The sequence below is a fragment of the Pelobates fuscus genome, chromosome 4, assembly GCF_036172605.1.
Source record: "Pelobates fuscus isolate aPelFus1 chromosome 4, aPelFus1.pri, whole genome shotgun sequence".
Taxonomy (NCBI): domain Eukaryota; kingdom Metazoa; phylum Chordata; class Amphibia; order Anura; family Pelobatidae; genus Pelobates; species Pelobates fuscus.
The window spans coordinates 229146981-229172118 of NC_086320.1; the positions used below are offsets into that span (position 1 = coordinate 229146981).

A 25138-nucleotide genomic window follows, 5' to 3' on the forward strand; every position below is an offset into this window, starting at 1 on the left:
GAGTACACGCTGTAGGCCTGACACACCCGCTTGAAGACAAGTAACTGCTATTCAATCTATAACCGTGAAAAAAGTTTTTGGGTTTTAAATGCACGCTATTGTGACACCAGATATGAGTGGCAATGTGCACTTGCAGAGGTTGGCAGAGTACACGCTGTAGGCCTGACACCCACTTGCAGACAAGTAACTGCTATTCAATATATAACAGTGAAAAAGGTATTTTGGTTTTAAATGCACGCTATTGTGACACCAGATATGAGTGGCAATGTGCACTTGCAGAGGTTGGCAGAGTACATGCTGTAGGCCTGACACCCGCTTGCACACAAGTAACTGCTATTCAATCTATAACAGTGAAAAAGGTTTTTTGTTTTTAAATGCAAGCTATTGTGACACCAGATATGAGTGGCAATGTGTACTTGCAGAGGTTGGCAGAGTACACGCTGTAGGCCTGACACACCCGCTTGAAGACAAGTAACTGCTATTCAATCTATAACCGTGAAAAAAGTTTTTGGGTTTTAAATGCACGCTATTGTGACACCAGATATGAGTGGCAATGTGCACTTGCAGAGGTTGGCAGAGTACACGCTGTAGGCCTGACACCCACTTGCAGACAAGTAACTGCTATTCAATATATAACAGTGACAAAGGTATTTTGGTTTTAAATGCACGCTATTGTGACACCAGATATGAGTGGCAATGTGCACTTGCAGAGGTTGGCAGAGTACATGCTGTAGGCCTGACACCCGCTTGCACACAAGTAACTGCTATTCAATCTATAACAGTGAAAAAGGTATTTTGTTTTTAAATGCAAGCTATTGTGACACCAGATATGAGTGGTGACACTGGGCAAGTGGGCACAGTATCCAATGTGAGCCTGACACAGAAGCTGGCAGGCAGGCAGGCAACTGCAATTCGATTACACAAAAAAAGCAGACTGATGTTCTAGCCCTAAAAAGGGCTTTTTGGGGTGCTGTCCTTACAGCAGAGATCAGAAGAGTCCTTCAGGACTGTAGTGGACACTGAATACACTAGCCTAGCTAAGCTAGCTATACATTTCCCTATCAAATGAGCAGCAGCTACACTTTCCCTCCTCTATCTAAGAATGCAGCTTCAAAATTAATTTAAAATGGATGCTGTACAGGAGGTGGGAGGGTCTGCTGCTGATTGGCTGGAATGTGTCTGCTGACTGTGAGGCACAGGGTCAAAGTTTAGTCAATGATGACGAATAGGGGGTGGATCGAACCGTGCATGTGTTCGGCCGGCGTGGCGAACGCGAACACGCTATGTTCGCCAGGAACTATTCGCCAGCGAAGGGTTCGGTACATCACTATTAACTAAGTGTGACAATGAATTAAGTGTGACAAAATTAAACTTTAGTATATTTTCAAATATTATGAAAAATAAAAAATTAGAAGTGCACACGACACAAAGCACACAAAGTCTTAGCACGAAACGTGCTTGACAAAATAAATCTTTCAGAATCAGACATTTTTAATGTAATAGTGCCATCAAAAGATGTCAACTACCTCAAAAAATATTTCCCTGGTTTGAGACCCAATTTAAATACCTAGGTGTTCTAATACTACTTCTCTGATCTCCCTTTACTCCAAATTATACAAAGTGATCTAAGCTTCTTGTATGGAGAGAATTGCAGCATTGAAGATACATGTTCTCCCACCCATCATTTGTCTACTGTATCTTCAGCCACAGTTAGTAGTGATGTCGCGAACATAAAATTTTCGGTTCGCGAACCGTGAACGCGAACTTCCGCAAATCTTTGTGAACGGGCGAACCGGGCAAACCGCCATAGACTTCAATAGGCAGGCGAATTTTAAAACCCACAAGGACTCTTTCTGGCCACGTAAAGCACGTAAAATAAGGGGGGGGGACCGACTAAATAACAATAAGGGAGGGAACCTACTGTCCTCCCCCCTGGCCCCCACCCCTAAACGGAGGGTGGGGTCCCTAAAAAAACAATAAGGTGGGGACATACTGTCCCCCTCGGCACCCACCCCTGAGCATGGGTGGGGGCCCTAAATAAAGAGAGGGGGGGGACCTACTGTCCTCCCCCGGCCCCCACCCCTGAGTGGTGGGTGGGGGCCCTAAATAAAGAGGGGGGGACCTACTGTCCTCCCCCCAGCCCCCCACCCCTGAGCAGTGGGTGGGAGCCCTAGATAATAATGGTGGGGGGGCCTACCATCCTCCCCCCCAGCCCCCACCCCTGAGCGGTGGGTGGGGGCCCTAAGAAAAGAATAAGGGGGGGACCTACTGTCCCCCCCGGCCCCCACCCCTGAGCGGTGGGTGGGGGCCCTAAATAAAGAGGGGGGGACCTACTGTCCTCCACCCGGCCCCCACCCCTGAGCAGTGGGTGGGGGCCCTAGATAATAATGGTGGGGCTGACCTACCGTCCTCCCCCCCGGCCCCCACCCCTGAGCGGTGGGTGGGGGCCCTAAAATAAAACAATAAGTGAGGGGAGCTACTGTGCCCCCCGGCCCCCACCCTGAGCAGTGGTTTGGGGCCCTAAATAAAGAGAGGGGGGGAAGCTACTGTTCAGGGGTGGGGGCCCTAGATAATAATGGTGGGGGGGACCTACCGTCCTCCCCCCATGCCCCCACCCATGAGCGGCAGGTGGGGGCCCTAAATGAAAATCCCCCCCAATCAAGGTGACTAGGGGTCCCAAGCCCCTAGTCCCCCCCGCCCCCCCCCCACCCAAATCAAGCTATCCCCTACCTACCCCCTCACCCTAAAAATAGTGAGGGGGGAATAAAATAACTAACCTGTAAAAAAATAATTAAACCATTTGACGTTTTCTTTTTTCTAAAATCTTCATTTTTCAGCCCCAAAAAAGGCCAAATAAAAAGCCATCATACCCGACGAACTTAAAATAAAATAAAAAAACCGAGCGCAAAAAAAACCCGAGCGCAAAAAAATAATCCATCTTCACCCATGGAGGGCTCCGCGCAGACTGAGCTACGCAGGGCGGGGGAAGGCTTATGAAGCTGGCCCCACCCTGCAATTAGGCTAAGAACACTCTGATTGGTGGGTTTAAGCCAATCAGAGTGCTCTTTGTCATTTTACACAGCGTAGGAAAGTTCTTTGGAATTTTCCCACGCTGTGTAAAATGACACAGAGCACTGTGATTGGATGGCTTGAAAACCATCCAATCACAGTGCTCTGTGTCATTTTACACAGCGTGGGAAAGTTCTTTGGAATTTTCCCACGCTGTGTAAAATGACATAGAGCACTGTGATTGGATGGATTTCAAGCCATCCAATCACAGTGCTCTGTGTCGTTTTACACAGGGTGGAAAAGTTCTTTGGAATTTTCCCACGCTGTGTAAAATTACACAGAGCACTGTGATTGGATGGTTTTCAAGCATTTTTTGGGCCTGAAAAATGAAGATTTTAGAAAAAAGAAGACGTCAAATGGTAAGTTTATTTTTTTTTTACAGGTTAGTTATTTATTCCCCCCTCACTATTTTTAGGGTGAGGGGGGTAGGTAGGGGATAGCTTGATTTGGGTGGGGGGGTGACTAGGGGCTTGTAGCGGGGGGGTCGCTCAGGGGTGGGGGCCGGGGGGGACAGTAGGTCCACCCCCTTATTGTTTTTTAGGGCCCCCACCCACTGCTCAGGGGTGGGGGCTGGGGGAAGGACGATAGGTCCCCCCACCATTATTATCTAAGGCCCCCACCCACTGCTCAAGGGTGGGGGCCGGGGGAGGACAGTAGGTCCCCCCTCTCTTTATTTAGGGCCCCCACCCACCGCTCAGGGGTGGGGGCCGGGGGGGACAGTAGGTCCCCCCTTATTGTTTTTTAAGAGCCCCCACCCACCGCTCAGGGGTGGGGGCCGGGGGGACAGTAGGTCCCCCCTTATTTTTAAGGGCCCCCACCCACCGCTAAGGGGTGGGGGCCGGGGGAGGACAGTAGGTCCCCCTCTCTTTATTTAGGGCCCCCACCCACTGCTCAGGGGTGGGGGCCTGGGGGGAGGACATTAGGTCCCCCCCCAAACACAGGTTACTGGCTATGGGGGATAATGTATAATAAACACAGGTTACTGGCTATGGGAGGGATAATGTATAATAACCAAAAAAAATAATCATAAAACAACAAAAAAAATGAATGCAGCTTCAGAATTAATCTTAATTTTATGCTGTCTAGGAGGTGGGAGGGTCTGGGAGGGAGGGTCTGCTGCTGATTGGCTGGAATGTGTCTGCTGACTGTGAGTTACAGGGTCAAAGTTTACTCAATCTTGATGAATAGGGGCGGACCGAACATTGCATATGTTCGCCATCCGTGGCGAACGCGAACATGCTATGTTCGCCAGCGAAACGTTCGGGACATCACTAACAGTTAGCTCTTCACCTCATATTAGGGTTCCATGGTATTCACATCTCTTAAACTGAAGACAACATTTAAGGGGCAATACCCCAAGCCCTCCACATACTTGACTACACAGGCTTCCGTCCTCTGTATAGATTTTTTTATCACTCTCAGAGCCAGGGAATTAGGTATCTTCTGGTCTTTGGAATGAGTTCTAAAGCACTCCCTAGTGGTTCAGTGGACCTTGAATCTCCTTTCCCACAACATATATTTAGGAGTTATCGACCTCTGCAGTTTCCTTTTCAGAGGTGAATTATTGGGAATTCTCTAGTCCAGTTAACATATATACAGCCAGAGGACTGGGACCCATGGCCTCTACTAAACAACTATCCTACACCCAAAATCCAACAATTGGGTAAAAGGTAAAAGGAACACTTATCGAGCCCCTATTCAGTTTTACTGGGCTCACATCATTTTAAACTATGTGTTTATTTTTACTAGAGAGGTGACAAACACTGTGGAGATAATGTGCATAATAAACAAAGTCTAACATTACAGTGCCATGCACCATGTTTCATTTATATCATGGATTGTTGTTAAATCTGCAAACCCATGTTCAGTCTTTTTTTTCCTTCTTTCCCTTTCTTAGTTTTCCCTCTTTCCATTTGTCTAAAGCCTTTTCTCTCTATGTGTAGCTTTTTGTCTTATCTTGTCATCCTCTATACCTACAAGTATATCCTCCAACACTCATATAAAATAGCCATTTTAATTTCAGATAATATGTTATCAGATAAAATGTAAATTTTATATAATATAGGGCCAGCAATTTATGTAACAATGCATGTAACACTATAGGTTATATGAAAAAAATCAGTTTTAAAATCAAAACAAACAAATGTGTATAGTACAGTTTATTATTCTTCTATAATAAATTAGAAACAAATATTTAAATCTCACCGTTCCTCGCGGTTTTGTCCAACACATACACGGCCACCATGTTTAGGTGTAGGATTACTACAAGAACGTTGGCGGACTTGAAATCCTATTCCACAACTGGTGCTACAAAGAGACCATGATGTCCATGGTGTCCATCCACCATTCCTGGTTAGAAAAGGAACCAAAAAAATGTACATATAACAAGTTTATTAGATATAACAGTGTAGACTTTGCATACTTGGTTCAGGTTTGTTAGTAAATTTGCAAAAAAATTTGAGTTCTGTGGTTTCTCTGTCACACGTGCATGAAGTTAATATACAATAAATTTAGGTTCACAAGTAATAACTCAAGATCTGTACAATTTAGCTGTCATTTACTTCTCTTGTTGATATTTTGTTGCAAAAAAATCAGTGTCCTTCGTTTCTGCAATGTACTTTCAGTTCTGCAGGCTATTCTGAGCGCAATCATGTGCCTGAAATTTGCATCTGGTTGGTTTGTATGCCAGTCCCTCTCAGCTCTCCAAGACACAAGTGGAGAATTGAGGATTGCAGAGTGTCAACTATTCAACTCGTGACATTTGTAGTCTCAAAACTTACTCGCTCTTTTGCGGCCACAAATTTAGTCCAAAATGGATCCCACTGTGAGCCCAATGCGCAAGCAGAATGTTAAATCAAGCTGAGCTTGCATCCTTGGTAGACATTTTTGTCCAAAACTATGACAAGTTATGTGTCAGATTGGTAAGGAACACTCCACGTGGCATAAAAAAAAGCATCTGTTGGGAGATTATGGTTTGTGGCAATGCCCAGACCAAATGCCCTGAAAAGTATATCAATGTCAGATGGAGAGATCCTCAGCAAGAAATATTAAAGCAATTATGGAGTTCCAAGACACGTTAAAACGACTTATCTACAAGCTGTGAGGCACTGCCAGAAATGTGATGGAAATAGTATTCTTATTGAAAATATTCACACACTAATATTCATTGTAACAAAGCAATCATAAATACAATATCATTATTAAAAAAATGTTGTCTGTACTAATTACAACTTGTTCAATATAAAAATAATGAAACACATGATTCCAGATAATTAATATAAATAAATCTAAAACCTAATAGACAAAAAGAAATAGGGACATAAATCACACTGGAATAAACAATCACAATAGCAGATATCAAGATCAATAAAAAAATATAACATCTAGAAAACAATTTAAACAAAACACCGTAGCCTCTAAGCATTTAACACTCTGGAGCATTTCTTCACATACAGCAGTATATTAACAGATGATCTCAATGTCCCACAATGTAAAATGACTCCTCCAATATTATGGCATAGACTAGCGGTTTACATGAATCAATAAAATTAATTTTAAAGTAAGAATATATTCTCGCTTTTCCATATTAAACGTACAGAACTGCCAGACTTAACAAAACTTATCCTATAACTATTGCTACCAAAATACCACATTAGCCATGATTTATATTACTGTAAAAAAAATACATTTAAATCAAAGCTATGTTTTATAATATAATCTTCAATCACATGGAGATAAAATAAAGTTATTCTCTTGAATAAAATCTTCAAGACCTTAAAATATATTAAGTATCAAATGAGCTGCAAGAATCCCCTGTACCTCAGGTATGCACATCCATACAAAGCATGACATACAGACATTTTGCACTGTTGTTGTATTTTCCATGCACACTACTGTAGGTTTAAAGAAACAGTTTTGCACTACTAATAATTGTTGGTGTTCCACTATTAATGTGTGAAAGATGATCAGGCTTATTCACTAAATTGATAATTCAAGCTGAATTCAAAGTAAATGTTTTAATTTAAGGCCAATATATTTACACTGACAGCATAGTTTACTTGGATTTTTTTCCCATTTCACTTATTTTGACTTTAAATTTGAAATTCACTTTGAAACCTCACTTTAATGAATAGCCCTGTATATCACCAATCTCTCTCATAGGGTTATTCCCTATAAGAAAAATTAAAAAGGACCACTAGAGTCACCCAGACCACTTCAGCTCAATGAAGTGGTCTGGGTGCAAGGTCCCCCAGGTTTTAACCCTTCAGATGTAAACATAGCAGTTTCAGAGAACTGCTATGTTTACATTACAGGGCTTATCCAGCCTCTAGTGGCTGTCTTCCTGGCACTACCGTTTTTGTTTTCCTGACGGTATTTGTTTTCCAGTGATCCTTTAAGGGGAATTAAGATATAATTTAAAATGTATAATCAATATAGCCAAACTGGGAAAATTCTCTAAGTCGGTTATCTTAAGTTCACCTTTTTTGGCCTTGCATTTGAAATTCATTTTGGATTCTCACTTTGGTAAAATAATCGAGTCAGATCTAATTTAAGCTAAAATAACCAAACTGAAAACAGAACTGAATTGGAGAATTTTTTTTAATTTGGCTATTTTGAGCTAACTTTTAAAAAGTACTTAGAATTCACTTTGAATTCCCAGCAACTCTTACTTTAATAAATAACCCAGTAAATACTAATACTATAAACTCAACCCGACAATACTTAATTGACATAGATGCTTTAGCTTCTATCCTCATGGATTACTTTACCTTGAGCAGTTGGCAATCTCTATAGTAGGTCCCTGGCATGGCAGGCCTCCACAACGTGGGCTAGGATTGTTACATGTGCGAGTTCGACATAGACAGTTACCGACTGAACTTCCATCATTATAATTGCAGGAGCTCCACTCAGACCATGAACTATAGTTTCCATCCACTGTGAGATTCTTTGACTAAAAAATACAAGTACATTTCATAATTTTACATGAATTTTGGAAGTATCTATATTTTAATTATCAAAATAAAAACAGATTTAAAAAGAGTGTTGGGGAGTATATAGTAAAAACAAAAGATTGATGCAATGCAAACACCCATGCATAAATATTGATGAGTATTAATATTGACACTTCTCTAAAACTGACATTTATATATCTGGGTAACACTAATTGTTGAATATTTTAGTTTTCCAAGAATTTATTGGGACAGAGGGATTCAGCTCAGGGGAGGGGGGGAGGCAGTGGGGGATAAGATTTAAACCTGTTTAATGATACCTTCATCTCTCAATTAGTAGAAGTATCAACTATGGATGTTTATGTAGGTTTGGTAAATAATAATGTTCTAATGATCCATTATCAAAGAGTCAAGTAAGAAACACATTGGAAATAGTGATTTTCTTTTGAAGTAACTTGGCTTCACCAAAACATTTAAAGGCTAAACTCCAAATCACTATAGCTTAATATTAAAGTTTGTGTACATAGACATTTTTAGACATTTTCAAACATTGACATTTTTCAGTTCACATTTGTCCAAAAGCATGAATCTAATGCCAATAAGACTGACAGTAACAATGGGCACTTCCTCCTAAACACCTTTGATTTTCAAAGATGTTTATACAGCATCATCATGCACATCATGATTTGCTAAAGTCAAAGGCATGTAGTTGGCTGATTATTAAAGATATTGTAAGCAAATTTCCAAGGCTAGTTGGTGCCCATAACTACTTAAAAAGCTTGGTAATAACACATTTAAAATAAAAAATAAAAATTATATATATATATATATATATATATAAATATCAAAAAAATACTGTCACTCTAGGCTTTGTTCATCTGATTTATTAATTATATATATGATATATATATATAGATATAGGCTAGGCAGCACCAATTTTATAAAAGGATATTCACAAGATATCCTAAAGGAATTCAAAGTAAATTTCAAATCTAAGTAAAATTCGCCTTAATTTTGGAATTTCCTTTGGATTCCCACTTTAGTGAATAACCATATCAGTAATTATTAAAAGTGAAAATGTGGGTTAAAAAATAATAAGAGGAATAGAAGATATTAGTTACGAAGAAAGTCATTAAAAACTGCCTTTGTTTACTTTAGGAACAATAGAGTCTTAGAAATTATATGGTAGCTCTATATAAAAATTCTAATGGATTGTACAAACATCTCTCTAATATATTTTTAAGTCTGAAAGCTTTCTTGGAAAAAAAAATCAAAACAGAATGTAACAGGATATAATAGTTAATAAGTGTATTTATCCAAAGAAATACCGTATATACTAGAGTATAAGTCGACCCGAATATAAGTCGAGACCCCTAATTTTACCCCAAAAAACTGGGAAAACGTATTGACTTGAGTATAAGACTAGGGTGGGAAATGCAGCAGCTACTGGTAAATGTCTAAATAAAATTATATCCCCCCAAAATTATATTAATTGAATATTTATTTACAGTGTGTGTATATAATGAATGCAGTGTGTGTGTGTATAATGCAGTGTGTTTGTATGAATGCGGTGTGTGTGTGTATGAGTGCAGTGTGTGTGTATGAATGCAGTGTGTGTGTATGAATGCAGTGTGTGTGTGTGTGTGTCTGAATGCAGTGTGTGTGTATTAGTGCAGTGTGTGTGTATGAATGCAGTGTGTGTGTATGAATGCAGTGTGTGTGTATGAATGCAGTGTGTGTAGTGTGTGTGTATGAATGCAGTGTGTGTGTATGAATGTAGTGTGTGTGTGTATGAATGCAGTGAGTGTGTGATGCAGAGTGTGTGTATGAATGCAGTGTGTGTAGTGTGTGGGTGTATGAATGCAGTGTGTGTGTATGAATGTCGTGTGTGTGTAAGTATGACTGCAGAGCCTTGGTGGGGGGTGGGCATTTTTATTATTTTTTTTTAATTATTATTATTTTAATATTATTTTTTTAATATATATTATATTTTATTTTTATATTATTTTTATTTTATTATTTAAATTTGTATTTATATTTTTTTGTCCCCCCTCCCTGCTTGTTAGCTGGCCAGGGAGGGGGGGGGGCTGGCAGGAAGCTGTTACTTACCTTTTCTGTAGCTCCTGTCAGCTCCCTTCTCTCTCCTCCGGTCCCTTCAGCTCCCTCTGCAAGGTGTGAGTGCCACGCGGAGCTCTGACCCCGCGGCTCTCGCGAGACTTGCATACGGGAGCTGACCGGACCGGAGGTGAGAGAAGGGAGCTTACAGGAGCTGCAGGAAAGGTAAGTTACAGCTCTCTGCCAGCCTCCAACAGGATCGCCGGGCTTGTAATGAGCCTGGCGGTCCTGGTCTGTATTATGGCAATGTAAGTTGCCATAATACAGACACTCACTTGAGTATAAGATGAGTGGGGGGTTTTCAGCACAAAAAATGTGCTGAAAAACTCGTCTTATACTCGAGTATATACGGTATCTGTCTGTATTGGAATGAAGGAGTATTTTTCTTTTTTAAAGCACACAAAGAAATTGCTTAAAATTTTCTTCTTTTGCGATCTTTTGAATCAACTGTAGAAACATATCAGAAGGGTTAAACTTTATTTACATTAGTCTTTTTTCAACCTAAATTACTGCTCATTACACAAACTATACTTCATTATCATAACTAAGCAGCATAATGATTTTGATCTCCTTTAGAAAGGCATTAGTTAGAGTTATTACAGAGGGGGCTGTTTGCAAAGACAGAGCTTTTTAAATGAACTTTAAAGGAAGTTATTTGAAAACTTGTATTGTAATGCCAGTTTGAGAGTCAAGGTGAGATTGCATTGAATTCATTGAAATATTCCTCTGGTTCAGTGACAAATTATAACAAAAAATTATAACAAAACAATTCAAATCGGTTTAAAAAATAAAATGTACTACTTTTTGACTGAGGGCCTTTGCTCTGGCCTACAAACAAGCCAAGCTGCTTATAATAGAATAATAGGAACAGAATATCACAGGATGCTCAAGCATCATCCTCAAGGAACATTATCCTACATTTTCCAGTCATTTACTGATAAACAACAGCTCAAGCAAACCTCCAAGATAAGGCAATCCTCGATTTTGAGTCACATCATCTTACGTTCTTCCAGGATATTAATTGCGCTACACTGATGTGGCGCAGATCAATGCAACCCATTATCACGAAGCTATAAGAATCAGGTATCCTATACGTGTGGTCAGCACCACGATCACTGTTGTTCACAAGAGAAGAAAAAGTTAAAAAGCCACATTCCTGGAGGACATATCCATCTTCTTTACTGCCCTCAGCGAAGAGCCGTGTCTTGTCACAGCAAGACCTACGTAACTCATGCCTGGGACGTCCAAAATGTGACATAATTTGTTCCCTCGAGTGGCCAGGACTCAGTAACCTAAACATGCTAGCTGACTATACAAGCTTTCAGTTAACATTTCATCCAATATTACGATTTCTCCTTTCTTTTTGTCCTTATTATATATGCACTAACCATTGAGCCATTATATAGTGGTATTAAGGCCTCCGAGCGGTAGTTTGTCATTGTTATGGTGGAGGTCTCAGTTTTATTTATTTTTTATCAATGCTCCGCACTTTGGGCTTTATGTTATTCTATGCATGCGCTTATAAACTCAGGGACCTCTCCACAAGTCCTACTCTATATAACATGCTAACTTGACAAGAATATTTGTGATGTGTATGTTCACTGCATATGTGCTTTTTGAATACTGAAAACGGTTTATGTTTATCGTAATGCAACTCAATATAAAAGAGAATTTGAAAAATAAATAATGAAAATGCACAATTCAGCCATGTCTTTAATTGTACAATCTTACCTTATTTAAAAAATAAATAAATGGTGCCACGTTTTTAAGTTAATTGGGATAATAAAAAAAAAAAAATCACCTGACAGGGTACATTTAACTGTAGCAAGTTTTCAAGTATACCCTGGAGGCTAAATATTATTACTCATCTTATGAGCCTTGTAAGTATGAAGGGAAGAGTTATTGAAAATGTGACTGAAGTACAGGTGCTGGAGTACTAATTGCTGAGCTATGTCAGTAACTACAATGGAACGTATATGGCGGCTGAACTCCTGAGACACAGCATCTTTAGCCACCGACAGTTATAAAACACAGGCATTATCAGTTTAAACAGCCAACCATTTGAAACAATAAGAGAGTGGAATCTATAAGCCCTCGCTAATGTCAAGCATGCTCAGTGACAAGTCTGGACTTGGCATTTAGACCATATTTTGGAAAATGATGTATCCCATAAACAAAATGCAATTTTATTTATTTTTTATGTAAAATGTGAAATATCTATTTTATTATAAATAATTAAAAAATAAAAAATGTCTACAATTTCACTGCCTGAATTAATTAATCAGCTTTACAGGATACAGGAAAACAGAGAGACTCTTAACGAGAATTGTCTTTTATTATCAAAATGTATATATGTTTATCTGCAAAGAAAAATCTGCACCCTGTTGCATTTTAAAATTAATTAGCTCTAATTTGTCTTATAGCAAACATGATGTCTTTACCCAACCACTGATTACCAAATATACCACTCTATCTCCTTGGTTACACAACAGTCACTGCAAAAACTCTGCAATATATATATAATCTGGCAACAATTACTTAACAAATCCCTCAGGCTTCATTTTCCTTAACTATGGAAAGATTAAATGGAAAAATAAAGAAATACCACCCTTGTCTGAGAACACATATATTTGCTATCTGATATTTGCTCTCTTGACAAATAAATATGAGAATTATATGTAATAGCAATCTAATTTCTTACTTGTTTTAAATACATATAGAGCAGGGGTACCCAAAGGGTAGATCCAGGGCCGGCCTTAGGGGTGTGCGAGCTGTGCGGCCGCACAGGGCTCCATAATGCAGGGGGCGCCCTGCGGCCGCATAGCTCACACGGCATGTCTGTTAGCCGCAATGCTAACAAGGCATTTGCCTTGGGCGGCATTTTCCAGGGGGCGGCAAAAAAAGCCGCCCCCAAATGCCGGTCGGGCGGCGCTGGCGGGCGGCTGGCGAGGGAGCACTTCCTCTGAGCTGTATGCTCAGCTCCCTCGCGCGCCACAGAGTGAGGCTGGGAGCCGGAATATGACGTCATATTCCGGCTCCCAGCCTCACTCTGCAGCGCGCGAGGGAGCTGAGCAAACAGCTCAGAGGAAGTGCTCCCTCGCCAGCCACCCGCCCAGCCCAGCAGCCACTGGACCACCAGGGAGGAAGAGACCCCCCCCCCCCAGCATTCCCAAAGGTAAGGAGGCTGGGGGGGTGTCTAAATAAATTTTAAAAAATGTGTTAATGTGTGTGTGTGTGTGTGTGTATGTTAGTGTGTGTCTGTTAGTGTGTGTGTGTCTGTTAGTGTGTGTGTGTGTTTGTGAGTGTGTGTGTCTGACTGTGTGTGTGTGGCTGTCTGCCTGTGTGTGTGGCTGTCTGCCTGTGTGTGTGTGACTGTTTGCCTATGTTTGTGTGTGTGTTTGTGTGTGTGTGTGTGACTGTATGCGCGTGTGTGTATGTGTGACTGTCTGCGCATGTGTGTGTGTGTGTGACTGTCTGCGCGTGTGTGTGTGTGTGACTGTCTGCGTGTGTGTGTGTGTGTGTGACTGTCTGCCAGTGTGTGTGTGTGTCTGTCTGGCTGTGTGTGACTGTGTGTGTGTGGCTGTCTGACAGTGTGTGTTTGACTGTTTGTCTGTGTGTGTTTGACTGTTTGTCTGTGTGTGTGTGGCTGTTTGCCTCTGTGTGTTTGGCTGTCTGCCTGTGTGTGTGTGTGTGTTTGTGTGTGACTGCCTATGTGTGACTGTCTGGGCAGACTAGATGGGCCGAATGGTTCTTATCTGCCGTCACATTCTATGTCTGTGTGTGTGTTTGTGTGTGGCTGTCTGTGTATGACTGCCTGAGTGTGTTTGTGTGTGTATGGCTGTCTGCCTGCCTGTGTGTGTGGGTGTTTGACAGGGTGCGTGGGAAGGGGTAAGGAGTGGGGGAGGGGGGGGGCGCTGTGAAGATTTTTTTGCACAGGGTGCCCAAATGCCTAAGGCCGGCCCTGGGTAGATCCCTAGATGTTGTAGAACTACAACTCTCATGATGCTTTGCATGCCTTTAGAATGACAAAGCATCATGGAAGCTGTAGTTTTAAAACATCTGGAGATCTATCTTTTGGGCACCCTTGATATAGAGCAAAGAAAATCTACATAACACAAACTTGAAACTGAGTATATTTTTATTGCGTCCTTCGAGGTAAAACAAGTAATTAAAAAAAAAAAATCCCGCAATATCCACATAAATATTATATTTGTAACATCTGAAGTTTAAATGTAGAAAGGCATGTTTTTACATTTTAAAATTCTCTTAGCACAGGAGGGGTTAAGTAGAGAACATGTACTAATAGGTAAGAACAATAGTAATTTAATGACAACATTTTTAAAGTGTGGTAGGAAGAAAATACCATATGGTATTGAGCATACTGCTGATGACTGCATAGTGGAGATTTGTGATTTCATCAAATTGAAGAAACCAGTTCAATCTTCGTGACATTTTTTCCCACTACAGCCTTGACATCCCTCAGGCTATATTGTAACACTTAAGAATGCGAACTAGACTGCAATTATTTTTTATCTGCCATTTCTTAGACCAACTGACATAAAGGGGAGAGAAATAGACAGTTTTGTTTTATTTTAAAATCCAACAGATAAGGATTATAGACGATATTTCTTTGGATAACAGCAGAGATGGGAAGTCAGATAAAAACTGAATGAAGAGCAGTCAAAACAAATGGCCATAAAAATTGAAAAATAAGGGTACTGATAAAACAAATCAAACAGAACACGCTGCTCTAAAATCTGTTCTCTGCATTGCACCAGGGAGAATTTTCATAGCGTTGACATTAATTAAGTAAAATGCATATTCTTTTATAAATCACATTAGTGACCTACATGTTTACTTAGGTCTAAATAGAAAGTGTAAATTTTTCAGATAATTTGAAAGCATCAAAATCTTAATTAAATTACACCTATGGATTTATTTTGTCCTCCTTGAATTCTTTTTTTGATGCACTCCACACTTTTGCTTATTTTTCTCTAAAAAGGCTATCAATGCATGTACCATTATAAGGACATTTAAGATGTTATTCAAGCTCACAAATAAGATAGATTGACAGACAGATGGATAGATATAAATCTATAGGTTATTTACAATTCATATTTTAAATTCATATTTTTTGGAAAAAGAAAATCTGTTTAGCTAAAACTATACACAATTTCAAATGTTAATGTTGGATTTTAAAAACTACTATGACATGTATAAAAGTAAGAAAAAGACACAACAAGCAAAATCTGCAGACCATGTTTTTCTTGTCATATTTTAACATCGGTAAGCCATAATTCTATGATTATTCAAATGTTTATAAAATATAATCAATCCTTACAGGCCACTTATCTTATCCATACATATAGTAGTCTTAATTATTTGAGAAAGTACTTAAAGGGTGTTAAAATAGTTATTGTTTTCATATTCTATCCAGGAGTAAACAGATAAAGGACTGAGCAATGGAGAAATCTCACATAAATCTCACTGTGAAATCAATTGAGACAAAATGTAAGTATTCAATGAAGGGGTTATATTACTTATGTCTCACATAAAAATAATTTTGGTATACACTTTAAACAGAAAATATATACTGAAAGGAACACTGTAGGCACTTTAATAACTTCAACTTATTGAAGTTGCTATAGTGCCTTCAGTGCTGGACACTCTGTCCTACCCCTACCACTATTAATGGTACAGGTAAATTAATTATTTGGAAGCCAAGCTTCCAAGTACTCTGGGTTTGAGAACCAGGAATGTTATTTTTTTCGATTTAATTAGACATTTATCTTTTTTTTTTCTTTTTTATACATGGGTGCCTAAATGTTTTTAATATTTATTAAAACATAAGCCTGTTTGTTTTCATTCCGCATTTCTGTCAAAGTATTTGATTTACTTTAACATGTGTGGAAGTTATTTTTGCACATTAATATAAGATTGCATTAAAACAATTACTAATTGTTTTATTTCTTCCTTTTATTTTTTATGCATTAGGCATGATTCATTGTCATCCTATATAATTATTTTTTATATTTCTACCTTTTGATCTGAGCAGCAATGCGGTTGATACACCTTCCAATTTCGGTTTAACAGAAATTTGAAATGCATTTGTTTCTTAAAAATCTAGAAATTAATGTTATACACACACAAGAGCTTCAACGAGCTTTCAAATTCAAAATGGATCGGTTAGTCCTGTGGGAAGCTAAACTGAGGTAGATCAGCTAATATATGAACATACAAACTTCTCCCAAGTTAAGCACTTTAGTAGATTTAGGGTAATGAAGATTGCTTCAGCACTGTGAAGTTTTAACTGAGTGTGAGGTAAGTTCATTCAATGCATATTTGAAAATATGAATTTGGCAATTAGGTTATAACCTGTGTAAGATTAGAACCGTTTATGGAAAAATATGAATTTGGCAATTAGGCAATAACCTAATTGCCAAATTCATATTTTTCCATAAACGGTTCTAATCTTACACTTTTCTGGTAATATGTTAAATGTTCTTTGCAGAGATTTACTGCACACAACATTTTGATTTACCAGCATTAGTTAATAAATAATTTGGGTACTCCAAGATACAAGTCAAATATGCATTGAATGAACTTACCTCACACTCAGTTAAAACTTCACAGCTTACTGATTTTTTTTTTTAAATAATGTAATAAGTATTAAATCAAAATACATTTTTTTTGCATCATTATGGGCTGTTATGTAACTAGGAATCACAGGGCCCCTAGAAGAACCCCTTTTATGCTCTCAATGTTAAACATACAATGTCATACATTCACTGACAAACACACTCACTCAATGAAACACACTGACAGACACACACTCTCATTGACAAGCACACACACTCACAGACACTTCTGATAGACACAAATACACACTGACAAACACACACACTCACTGACAGACACTGACAGACAGCATGTTACTACTCTACCTTAGTGAATATCCAAGCCTAGGAGGGGAGTGGGAACTTTGAGACTCTTGGTATACCCCAGACAAACTCCTAGTTGAATAGAGGGCTGGTGAGCTTATCTTGGACATGTGAAACTTGATGCTGCAAAGCTCATTTTTATTTTACACTCAGAATAAAGTTTGTTAAACTCAAGTTTCAGATGAAAGTGTATCCATGGGAAGTTGTGAGTGGTACACTAAGCATTCTTAGTTTGTGAGTTTTTTTTTTTTTTTACCTTCAGTGCATTTTAAAACTATTTTATGGTTTTGTGACAATATTGCACTAGGATTTCTCCCTTTTGTGTTCTTTTCTACACTCTTTTAATGTGGATACCAAATTGAGCAAGTATAATAGTGTGTTATAGTGTATTTGGGTATTACAATACCACTGATCATTGTTTGTATGCACACCTATTTTGCACTACTACTTGGCACATATCTGCTAAATTGTGATCACTGAAATCACTTTTATTGATTTTGCACATTTGCCTTTGTTATGTCTCTAATTTTACATATATGAAGTAGAATCAAATAAGCTCATATGATTGGAAAGAATAACAAATTTATGAGCACATAAGGAAATCTCCAAGTACAGTCTTTGATAAAATAACTTATAAGATAATAACTACATTTAACGTTTCAAAATTCCACAATTCCATTCACCTTATAGCTATAATCAAAACTTAGCAATTTTAATAAATCTTCACGCGTTGCCAATTTTGCATTCAAAATACCATTCAATATCATAAATCTAATTTAAAAAGGGTTTTGCCTCAGTTTCTGTTCAGAAACAAATTATAATAGTTGTAATGAATAAAAATGAACATCTATGCCAAATAATATGAATGTACTGAACAAGTGAGTAAGTGATCACGCTGTTTGAAACTATGCTGTTGGGCTTATACACTATCTTAGTTGTACAGAACATACTGACTGTGAACACAATTAATCCAGCAGCACATTGTAATTTGACTGCCAGAACTATTTCATTGGTTCACAGATGAATACTTTCACAGAGTCATGATGAATTTGGTAGTACAATCCAGTTTGCTAGTTTACTTTTCCCTAATTGATTGCAAGCTGGTTATGCCCAGAAGCTATAATACATACTATGATACTTCCACCAACATACTTAAAGGGAAACTCCAGTGCCCTCCCACACCCCAATCCCTGATTACTGAAGGGGTAAAAACCCCTTCAGTCACTTACCTGAGGCAGCGACGATGTCCCTCGTCGCTGTCTCCTCCTCCGCGCCGCTCCTCCTTCTGATTCCGTCGGTCGGTGGGCGAGACCGATCCCGCCCATCGCCCGGGGAGACCAAATACGCATGCGCGGCAATGCCGTGCATGCGCATTAGCACTCCCGATAGGAAAGCATTGAAAAGATTTTCAATGCTTTCCTATGGGGAAATGAGCAATGCTGGAGGTCCTCACACAGCGTGAGGACGTCCAGCGATGCTGTAGCAAGGAAAACCCTTGCTAGAAATCAGGAAGTGACCTTTAGTGGCTGTCTAATAGACAGCCACTAGAGGGGGAGTTAACCCTGCAAGGTAATTATTGCAGTTTATAAAAAAACTGCAATAATTACACTTGCAGGGTTAGGAGTAGTACGAGTTGGCACCCAGACCACTCCAATGAGCAGAAGTGGTCTGGGTGCCTGGAGTGTCCCTTTACCTGCTGGCATAAGTTTATTTTGTTAGAACACAGCACTTAATATTCACCAAACATAATATTATACACACATGACAACGTGTTCTTTTTTATATTGGTTATTATGGTGAACTCAACACTGGTTTAATTAAATATGAGAGACAAATATTTTGTATTTTAAGTTCTTCCTAGATCTAGATTATCTTTATTTTATTTTCATAGTCATTTTGATTTTTTTCTGATGATTTTCTGATGTTCTCCTACTCCTTAGGGGCCTGAACATGGTAGATTGAGGTGAATTATGGAACCAAAAGAAGAATTTGACTTACACTCATTTGGTTCCAGGAATTTGGAATTAGAAGAGTGTATGTAAGTCTTATGTCATTTTAAGAAGTACAAGCCATACTTAATCATCAAGAAATAGTAAAGAGAATACTAAAAAGTGTATGGGCTGTGGTCAATAACTCCTGAGTAAACTTTTGCAGAAACCATACTGAAACCCACTGCAGTTCCACTAGAAATGAACTAACAAAATAGTTATCACATATTTAGAGTGAATTCAGACTCTACAAGAGAAACATGATTTCTAAGAAATGACAATGTTTCATGCTATTTCAACTCTCAAGGAATATGTGAATGGCAAATGGTTGTTGATTTAATTAGACAACAGGATAGTGATCTCCTATATAAACCATGAAGGAGGACCAAGATGTTTCCATAGAATTTAGTGGCAGATTATTTAAACAAATCCAGGTAGACCTTGAAGGAATGAAGTCTTATTAATAAGATCATTGCACAGATAATGGAATGTGTTTGCTCACCATCCATAGAACTAATGGTAACCTTCAATACACAATAGAATAGTTCTGCATATTGTATGCTTGGGAGAGAGATCATATGGCATTGAGTCCTGAGGAAGGTTCATCAAGAAAGTGCCAGACTTATTTTCATTGCTCCCTATTGACTACATAGACTCTTCTTTAATGCATGAATCTGGAAGTACTATGGAATTTTCCTTACTTGTTAAAATACAAAAAAACAAAAACAATACTAAAGAAAAGCATATTCAGTCACTAAAACTCAGTTCCAATGTAATAAATTACCCACTTCTGTTACCTATTGTGGCCCAATTATGACGTTTGTTTATGCATACATCTTTGCCCAAGTACTGGAGTTCCTACAAGAAGACCTAAGCAGAGAATAACAAGTCTTAGTTTCTGCACTGCAGGAACATATTCTGCATGGGCAGTTTACTCTATGATAACCAAAATTATTCACACTAAGGATCCCTCTGCACCCCACCTCCCTCCTTTGCGACCATCCATGGTGGCAAGTAAAGGGTTAAACACATTTAAACACTAACCTGATTCTAGTTTCAAAGTCCCTTGGTGCTGGATCAGGCTTCTCCTCCGCCGACATCAGCCAATAGAGAGAGGAACCTAATGCGGATGCATGGAGAGTGACGCATGCACATTAGGCCTTCCCCATAGGAAAACATTGTATGAATGCTTTCCAGAAGGATTTTAGAAGATGCTCAATGTCTGCTTGTAAAGCATGAAGACATCCAGCATAGTTTCATGGAGTCAAATTCCATGAACAGACATGAAGCACCTCTAGGAGGCAGTGTTTGCAGCTGCAGGGTTAAGGGTGCACCAAAACACTTCAATGAGTGGACAGTGCACACATGCTTCTTCAATGACAGAGACAGTGCACCCAGACTGTTAAAAACCCTTCAGTGACTTACCTGAACCCAGCGCCGATGTCCCTCAGTGCTGGATCAGGCTCCGCCCACGTTCCTCCCCTGCCGACGTCAGCCGGTGGGGGAGACCTACTGCGCATGCACGGCAATGGCCGCGTGCATGCATTAGACCTCCTCATAAGAAAGCACTTTTCATGTTCCAAGAACATGAAAGTCCCTCTAGTGTCTGTCTGATAGACAGCCACTAAAGGAGGACTTAGCCCTGCAAGGGGTTTATAAAAACTGCAATAATTACACTTGCAGGGTTAAGGGTGGTGGGAGTTGGCACCCAGACCACTTCAATGGCAGAAGTGGTCTGGGTGCCTGGAGTGTCTCTTTAAAGAGCTATTTTATCCCCTTAAAGTTTTAACAGATTTTATGTTGACTTTAAAGACAATGGCCTCAATTTACAAAAGCTTTCCAAATGATTCCATACTGTTAGAACTTTTCAAATTGTTTAACTACAAAAATTCCAATATATATTAATAGTAACTTATGTAAATAAATCATTTGAAAAGCTTATTAAATCCAAGCAAATGTTCTCCGTTTCTATTACTGCAGCGAAACATGTATCAGAACTTTAAACCATGCTCGATATGGAGCCCTATAATATCATTTTGTAGGACAGGGTGGTACTTCAACCAGTAGCCCAATTTCTTCCCAAATTTGTAACTACATTCCATCTAAATAAGGAAATAATACTTTCATTTTTCCTGAACCCACTGAAGATGAAGTTAACAAATGTAAATGTTGTTGGATGCCTTAAAGAATATATCTTTCTCAAACTGAGGGAAAAACTTTAACAGATTATTTGTTATGTCATTCAGGTATAGATTGGGGGAAGAAGTCAACATATACCTTAAGACACTAGATTGTACCAGTATATATCTTACTCAGTTAGTGGACTTGATCTTCCTTCTGAATCAAGGCTTATTCTACCAGAACTATTGCTTCACCAAAGCCAGGAGATTTATAATGTAGCCACTTTTATTTACTTAAAGGGACACTATAGTCACCAAAACAATCTCAGTTTAATGAAGCAGTCTTGTTGTGTAGATCATGCCCCTGCAGTCTCACCACTCAATTCTCTGCTGTTTAGGAGTTAAAAGGGTAGGGCTGCATAAACAGAAACAGGTGATTTAACTCCTGAATGGCAGTAAATTGAGAAGTGAGACTTCAGAGGCATAATCTATATACAAGAAAACCCTGCTTCATTTAGCTAAATTTGTTTTGGTGACTATAGTGTCTCTTTAAACACCTCTGTCTGTCAACATTTGGCAGAAAAGTACAAGCCTCTATATCTAACCTCTAATAAAGTTGTGACACTTGGCATTATTAAGTTTCATACTGTTTCTTGGTTTGGTATTACTTATTATTGATGCAGCCATGGTTGGTCAGCCAGAACAAGAGAATATGTATCAATAAAGGCATTTTTTTGTTTCCGGACTATTTTCCATTTGAACATTAGTACTTCTGTTAACCTTTGTTAATGAATTAATTTGATCCTCTGCCATAGCTGATGGGAAAATAAATTCATTGCTGATGCTGCTATAAAAAAAAAAGCCAGTAAATGAAAATTATTATTCTATTTTCAGGAAAATCTATGAATACTATTTTAATATACAATGAAAAAAACAATATAGTTTTGTCAAATGAATGCAGAAGTACAGTTTAGTCCATAACTCAATTGCTTTATGTAACAATATGGTTTTATCTGTAATCAGAACTTCACATTCACCATTGGAACATACAGACACGTACTAATAGCACATTGTGCATTGAACTTTTCAGTATATATTCACATTTTTCTGCAGACCAGCACAGTATTGGTGTAATGGGAAATGTATTTTTGTAAATATTTAAACTGTGATTGAAACTTTGTGTAACAGCAGTGTCTTATATTATTATTCCATGCATTTCATTACAAGCACATTGGACTCAAGAGAGTTGCCAGTCATCATTGCAAAATCTTGACAAGGTGACTTTGTGAATTTTCAAGCCTAAATGAAAATATAGCCTCCGGCATTTCACTCTTCCCTATGTATGCAACAGGAGAATATTGGAAAACTAAACAGCATCAACCCTTTTGAGGCAATACAAAGCTACATAAACTGAAAACATATAGATGTATATTATACACATATGCATACATTGATTAAATGAGGACAGATGAACACAGTAAAGGACGAGAGTATATTTAAAAGAAGAAAAACTACCACAACAAGAGGACATAAATTAAAGGAACAAAGGTTTAAACATAATTTCAGGAAATATTAATTTACAGAAAGAGTAGTGGATGCATGGAATAGCCATAAGGCTATTCTAGATATAAGATAAGGCCAGCGACTTATGGAAAATATTTAGAAAATATTTTTTTAAAAAGCAGACATTTGCCTCATTTCCACTGAGCGGATCGGTTCGGTTCGGTACGGTTCGCTATTTTGAGGGTTTCCATTATGAAAGAGGCTCATACAAACGAACCATACCGCACCATTCAGGGTCCTGCTTCAGATGTAGGGCCATAGGAAATGGAACGGCTCGCTTAGGGCGCAGCTACTATACAATCCATTGATTGGTGGACAGGAAGAGCATTTTTTCTAAACCCTGCATGGCCCCTGAAGGTCTGACTTGCAGTGGAAACGCTCACCAGAATGGGCTGGACCATTCTAAACCTTCCAAACTGTACCGACCTGAACTGATCCTCTCAGTGGAAACAAGGCATGGATGGGCCACAGGATTTTTTTTTCTGCCGTCACATTCTATGTTTCTATTTGACAGACAGACAGAAAAATAGACTTAACAATTGTGGAAAACTGAAGATGAGACGTGAACACCAGATTTATTACAGTTGGGCAATAAAAGCAAGTTGAAAATAAACATTAAATTCAAAACTGATAAAAATCCATATCACGGTATACTTCTAGGCCAATCTCACTCTCTACCTATTGATGTCATTATGTTGTCTCTTGAGTGTACATTGTGGCTTTCTAAGCAGTGGCGTATGCAAATGACATCCATGTGTAGGTGTTTAACCAACTGACTGAAGTGTATGGATTTTGTTTTTCCTTGTTTCAGCGATGGTTATTGTTTTTTTCCCCAAGGAGATTTTGGTGATCTGCCTTTTTTTATTTTATGACCACTGCATTGGGAATTTTACTTAGAAAGAAAGAAGAGAAAACACCACTTCAATAAGTATGTATTCAATATATTTTACAATATATTTTATTTTCAAGATAATTAATTATAGGGGATTTTTGTAAGAATATAGGAAACCCACTCATAGCCCACAACATGCATTTTTTTTAAGTGTGGTGCTTCAGAGTTGAAACAATAAACAAGTTCTATTGTTTGCAGCTATACTTTAATACGTACACAAGGTTTTTCTGTTGTAGTTCAAACTCTGCATTTAAGCTGAAAACAATCAATACGCTGACATTTCTGAGTTATGCTCATCTCATGAGCCATGATAGTAAATATCAGATATCTTTCTACTAAAATAACAAAAAACTTGGATATGTTGCTTTTCCTGGCACTTAGTAAATCTACCTGAATATGTTAAACTGTTAGTCTTACATGTTTAATGTAGCTTTGTCTTCATGTCTAGACCAAATACATGTTTCGTTGTGGACATATGTTTATAGATCTAATGTTAAACATAGCATTGCTTGAACTCAGCATTCTTTTAAAAGAATTCTCATTTATTAAACGGTGATACATACTTATGGACACAGACAAGCTTTTATTCTGTCCTAGCTACATATGTATTTTATAAGAATGAGTTAGAAAGGTTCCAGTTACTTTCAGCTACTCAAAAGGGACAGCATAACAAGAGTCTAATTTGACAGAGGCAATGTGCTTGATGACGGTCTGTTGAGAGGGACCCATAATGTTGCATTTTGGTGATTTGTCTTTAATTTAAGACCCTCTGAGTGTTTTGCTTGTCTTCATGTGAGATTATATATATATATATATATATATATATATATATATATATATATATATATCAACAACTGTAAGGCTCTGTATATATATATATATATATATATATATATATATATATATATATATATAAAACAGTTGTTCATGGATGCTGACGAACAATTAAAGTGCCTAAGGTTAGTAGTATACATAGTTTATAAAACAGGCTTACTGGACAGGCTGTGATTCTTTGTTCCCATTGGCTCATGCTCTTGCTCTCATCAAGTGTTGTACATTTCTTCATCACCATATCCCAACCACAATATGGATCTTGAGCTCCAATGCAGGCACTAGAAGCAAAGCAATGAAAATCTAAAATCTTACGTTGAACATTTAATACATAAATACAAAGATTCCTTTATTAAGCTTTATTGAGATTTTTTGTCGAACCACAGTTAACATTTACTGCATTCTAGTACTATCAAACTAATATAACTAGTAAAATTGATGAGACAAAAAATACACGTTCACTATCAAGAAGTCTGCTTTGTACATGCTTAACTGAACACAAAGATTTGGATATTCATCTGGAATACAAGTTTGTTCCACAGTTCAGCTGATATCGTCATTACTGCTACGTAATCACAAAATCCATAAAAGTGCTATTTTATTTATTGATAACATCACAATCTTGGCACATCGATCTGAAGATCATTTGATTAACAATGATTTTTATCTT

The 25138-nt window shown here is 38.3% G+C and overlaps 1 protein-coding gene across 1 annotated transcript in view; it reads right to left on the reverse strand.

The window, feature by feature from the left end:
• SEMA5A (semaphorin 5A) overlaps positions 1-25138 on the reverse strand; it is a 503768-nt gene that overhangs the window by 51617 nt on the left and 427013 nt on the right. The window contains exons 13-15 of the mRNA XM_063451928.1: positions 24632-24749; positions 7839-8020; positions 5275-5418 (exon numbers count right to left, since the gene is read on the reverse strand). Of these exons, the coding sequence (XP_063307998.1) occupies positions 5275-5418; positions 7839-8020; positions 24632-24749 (444 nt within the window). The remainder of the gene's footprint in view (positions 1-5274; positions 5419-7838; positions 8021-24631; positions 24750-25138) is intronic.